This window comes from Penaeus chinensis, chromosome 5 (assembly GCF_019202785.1).
Source record: "Penaeus chinensis breed Huanghai No. 1 chromosome 5, ASM1920278v2, whole genome shotgun sequence".
Lineage (NCBI taxonomy): Eukaryota > Metazoa > Arthropoda > Malacostraca > Decapoda > Penaeidae > Penaeus > Penaeus chinensis.
In genome coordinates, this window is record NC_061823.1 from 19,692,129 (window position 1) to 19,697,128 (window position 5,000).

General features: G+C 40.4%; 1 protein-coding gene across 3 annotated transcripts; it reads left to right on the plus strand.

Annotated features, from left to right (window-relative positions):
* The first annotated feature begins 143 nt into the window (after positions 1 to 143).
* LOC125025824 (inositol oxygenase-like) lies at positions 144 to 4,681 on the plus strand. 3 transcript variants are annotated; one of them, XM_047614090.1, is made up of 8 exons: positions 144 to 209; positions 967 to 1,152; positions 1,272 to 1,475; positions 1,690 to 1,826; positions 1,978 to 2,112; positions 3,183 to 3,278; positions 3,918 to 4,035; positions 4,077 to 4,681. In XM_047614090.1, the coding sequence occupies exons 1-7, from the start codon at positions 204 to 206 to the stop codon at positions 4,024 to 4,026; spliced, it is 873 nt and encodes a 290-aa protein (XP_047470046.1). In that variant the 5' UTR covers positions 144 to 203; the 3' UTR covers positions 4,027 to 4,035; positions 4,077 to 4,681. The 3 variants fall into 3 exon arrangements, with proteins under 3 accessions (XP_047470046.1, XP_047470047.1, XP_047470045.1); XM_047614091.1 differs by having other exon boundaries at positions 3,918 to 4,030; positions 4,072 to 4,681; XM_047614089.1 differs by having other exon boundaries at positions 3,918 to 4,681.
* The last annotated feature ends 319 nt before the right edge of the window (positions 4,682 to 5,000 follow it).

Below are 5,000 nucleotides of genomic sequence, written 5' to 3' on the forward strand. Positions count from 1 at the left end.
GGGAAGGGAGGGGGTGAGGGAAGGGAAAGGGAGGGGGTAAAGGAGGGGGAAGGGAGGGGGGAGGGAAAGGGAACGGAAGGGGGAAGGGAGGGGGTGAGGTAGGGGGAAGAGAGGGGGTGAAGGAGTAATGGGGGTGAAGTAATGTGCTGGGCTTAGTGCCATAGGAGTGCCACTCGTGTTCAGGACACCAGACGCTAAACAGCATGGCGGTAAGGGATCTAGCATTACTAACCGGGATGAATTTACTCCCCATCTTGTTCACTTATAATGTCTATATTACATTTCAAATTCGTTTTACTGGAGTTATATATCATTGATATATTTATTTGTCTTCGTTAAATATCTAAAAAAAACTCTTTCAAACTCTGGTAACAAGACTCTTGCATTCGGTAACTCTATAATTCGCCGTGTCAAGAAAAAAAATGAACGAGATCTCAGTCCACCCTTAGTTCAAGAAATCTTTACGTTTTACGTTACTGAGACTTTCCTCAAGCACACGATTGTATTATTTTTTGATACAGTGAATATGACGTTGTGTTATAGAGTTTGTTGCCAGCAAGTTGTGAGTCGCGATAAGAATTTTACGCTACTTGTTGACTCATTTGATAAAATTTTGCTTCTCAAATTCGTTACGGATAAGCTCTTAACCCAAAAATAGACTTCTTTAGTGTACACGATGTTAGACGATGTTAAAGAGATCGTAGGGAGATTTTAAAGTCTTGATTTGAGATATTGAAAAATGCAGTACAAGACACAATGGACAATAGTTTTTAGCAACACACTCACACAAACACACACACACACACACACACACACACACACACACACACACACACACACACACACACACACACACACATATATATATATATTTAATATAAGGCATAACCAAAACTTATCCCCCCTATCCACACACACACTGAACAAGCTTCCTTCACACCAAGCTGATCAGCGCCTCTCCTGCAGGACTCCACGCCCCGCATCCTCATGATCGACCCGTCCCTGGTGTTCCGGCCGGAGGAAGCCATCAAGAAGTCAGGATGGAACTTCAGGAACTTCCCTGAGGATTCCGACGACCCTCAGCTGAAGAAGGTCAAGGAAACCTATGTGAAGATGCACACGAACCAGACGCTGGACTACGTCAAGAAGAAGGTAGGGTGTTGAGAGAGAGAGAGAGAGAGAGAGATCTGAACAATGCACATTTCAACTGGACTTGTCCTCTACACCCAGTATTATAAAAATCCTCAATTTCCCCTCCACGCGCCCCGCAGCACGAGCACTGGCGGAAGTTCGACAAGTTCGAGGCGACCATCCTGGAAGCGCTGCAGAAGCTGAACTCGCTGGTGGACGAGAGCGACCCCGACGTGTCGGTGCCCAACATCGTGCACGCCTTCCAGACCGCCGAACGCATCCGCGCCGCCCACCCCGACAAGGACTGGCTGCAGCTCACGGGCCTCATCCACGACCTGGGCAAGGTGGGCGGGGGAAGGCTGGGGGGAGGTGGGCGGGGAGGCCAGGCCAAGGTGGGCGCGGGTGAGCCAGGGCAGCGTGGGCGGGGAGACATTGCTATTCACTTTTCTGTGTGAGACGGCATGTTACAGCAAGCTATGCTTTTAACTGCTGCGACTGCTGTGACAACAAAATGAACCTCTACGACTGTATCTAAACGACTACCAACACCTGTCTCAGGTGATGGCGTTCTACGGCGAGCCTCAGTTCTCCACCGTCGGCGACACCTTCGTGGTCGGCTGCGAGGTCGGGAAGTCCGTCGTCTACAGGGACACGACCTTCCACGACAACCCCGATATGAAGGACCCGAAACTTAAGTACATGATTCAATTTCATTCATCTTAAAATTTCGTCCAAAGGTTTAACGGAGACAGATGTAAATATCAGCCTCGCGTGAATTACATAATATAATATGATTTTTAAAAATGATTTGTATCACTAATTATCTTAATTATCATCTCCCGACAGTTCCAAATACGGAATTTACGAACCCAACTGCGGCCTCAGCAATGTGTACCTGTCTTGGGGCCACGACGAGTACTTGTACCACGTCCTCAAGCACAACAAGTCCACGCTGCCTGAAGAAGGACTCTACATGATTAGGTACGTAGGCGTAGGAGGCGAGAAGGAGGGGAGATGAGAGGAGGGAAGGGAGAAGGAGGAGAAACATAGGAGGGATAAGAGAAAGAGGAAGGAGGGGAGAACGAGGAGGGAAGGGAGGAGGGAGGAGAGAAAGAGGAAGGAGTGGAGGAGGGAGGAGAGAAACATGAGAGACGAAAGGAGTGAGGAGAGAAAGAAGATAAATGATAACACGAAACATTCTTTCACTGCCATCAACAATAATCATCCCTTCCCATCAACCGATATGGAATCTGAGCCCTTTATGCAAATTGGTCTTGGCTGTTTAGTCTGTTGACATCAAACTGTTGGTAGAAGAGGAAAAACAAATTATCAATTACTGCGAGGCGAAGGAACTGATATGATTCGAGATACCATATCACTGTTGTTGTTTTTTTAAGTCGGTAAAGAAGATGTGCCAAGACTGAACTTTTGCCTCTAACGTATTGGTAAACATTTTTAATTGGCATTTTTGGCATGAAGTGGGTTCATTAGAGTTGTTCTCAATCTTGCGTTAGTGCTCTCGCCTTTCAAATATATAATCAAATTTAGAAGAAATAGGATGTGATAGCTTGAAGAAACTAATTAATAATCCCAATATTCCTTTAAGTTAAACATGCATTTAACTGAAGGATAAGAAAAAAAAAAAATTTATCTCACGTATCATCCCTGTAGTTCAAATATTTGCTTGGGAAAAAATAGGTAAGTCTTAAAGGTAAATATATTTGATTGTAAGAAGAGCTATCTTATCTCAGGTACCCGGCCTTTAAGTCGAATATGCATTTGGCTGAAAAAATAAGCGATTTTTTTTCTATTACCGATATTCATTCTAGGTACACAAGCAATTGAAAAGAAATAATATAAGATTCTATTCCTTCCAGATAACCACGAATTCAATGAAAAAGAAAGTTTTGATTTATTATTATCACTATTATTACTATTATTATTGTTATTGTTATGTTTCTATTTATTTCTCTATTAATATATTTTCAAATCTCAACTGACTGTCTTTCCTTTTATCTAGTTCTACTCATTTATTCATTTTCCTCTTCCAGATTCCACTCCTTCTACCCCTGGCACACGGGCGGCGACTACATGCACCTGTGCGACAACCGCGACCTGGAGATGCTCCCCTGGATCAGGGAATTCAAGTGAGTTCCTCGAGTCGTTTTGCGGGCTTTGAGGAGGCCTATTTTCCGAGGGGAAGGGGCATGATACTGGTACTGACGCTTTTATTTTTGCTGTTGTAGTAATAACAGTAGTGACATTAATGATAATAGTAACTATGATAATGATACTAATAATAATGTTGATAGTAATGATAATAGTAATAATGATGATGATAATGACTGTAATGATGATAACAACAACTACAATAATAATGAGGATAATTTATAAAGATACTTATACTAAGGCAGTAATACCAATAATGATATTGATAATGATAATAATAATTAAAGTAGTGGTAATAATAATGATAATAATAATAATAATTATTAGTATTATTATTATTATGATAATAGTATTAATTGTAATGATAATGAGAATGATAATAATAATGATAATTATATTTATTACCCCTTTCATTGCTATTATTATATCACAATTATTGTTACTGTTATTATCATCATCATTATCATCACCATAATACCATCAACACTAGAACTACTGCCACTTCTACTACAACTATCATTACTACTACTACTACTGCTAATAGCGCTCACAATTCTACCACTATAACTAAAAGGGAAAAGACCAACTCCAGTGAACCCGTCCATCTCCTATTTCAGTAAATTCGACCTGTACACCAAAAAGGAGGAATCGCCTGACATGGAAGCCCTGATCCCTTATTATCAGTCTATCATCGACAAGTACTGTCCGGGCATCCTGAAGTGGTAAGGAGCTACTAAAACTACGAGATTTGCCGAAGCGACGAGCTAATGTCTACTGAAACTAAGATTTGCCGAAAGTACTAGTTAATGGTCTATTGAAACTACAAGTTAAGGACTACTGTTGTTACAAGGGAAGATCTACTGAAACTACAAATTAAGGACGACTGAACCAACAAGCTAAGATCTATTTGAAACTATAAACTAATGACTTCTGTAACTACAAGCTAAGGTCTACTGAAACTACAAACGAAGCTTACCGAAAGTACAAGCTTAAGGTCTGTTGAAACTGCAAGCTAAGACCCACTGAAACCACAAAATAAAAACTACTTGCGAAGATTTACTGAAACGAATAAAACCACAAACGACTGAAACGAATCAGAAACGAAACGGCTTGTTCCAGGAAGACATGGGGTTATGTTAATCCACTAGACCAATGAACCGCAAAAGCAATGACTTAAGTGTGAGTTAAAATGGGTTACGTGATTATGTGACCTGTTGTGCAAGAGACAGAAGATTCTCTTTATGTTATTATTTACTTTTTTTAGTAATATCTGATATTCAGATAGACTAAAAAAGATCATGTATTGTATTAATCCATTCACTATTCTGTGTTCTTTACTGGGGAAAGAGGAAAGGGTCAATAATAATAGTCATCCTACCAATGGTTTTTGTTCTTTATCTATGATCCTGGGGTCCTAGTTAAGCTTGCACTTAATCTTGCGAAAACGAGTATCACGTAATCTTGTTTTATTTCCTCATCCTTATTCTTTTATTAGTGACAAGATTTTAAATACGTTGATCGCTTTTATTGTTGTTTGGGTCTTAAATGATCGGAGCGAAAGGGAGATTAAGAGATTTATTTGTAGAGCTCAGACTCAGACATGTAAAAGAAAGCACTATTAGATACAATACACAATGAAGAAAAAAACACAAATATACACAATACACAGTAAAGAAAAAATACGCAATACACAATAAAGA

Coding starts and splice junctions, on each gene's coding strand:
- LOC125025824 (XM_047614089.1), top strand. Junction 1,153..1,271: donor TGGACTACGTCAAGAAGAAG/GTAGGGTGTTGA, acceptor CGCGCCCCGCAG/CACGAGCACTGGCGGAAGTT. Junction 3,279..3,917: donor CCCTGGATCAGGGAATTCAA/GTGAGTTCCTCG, acceptor CTCCTATTTCAG/TAAATTCGACCTGTACACCA.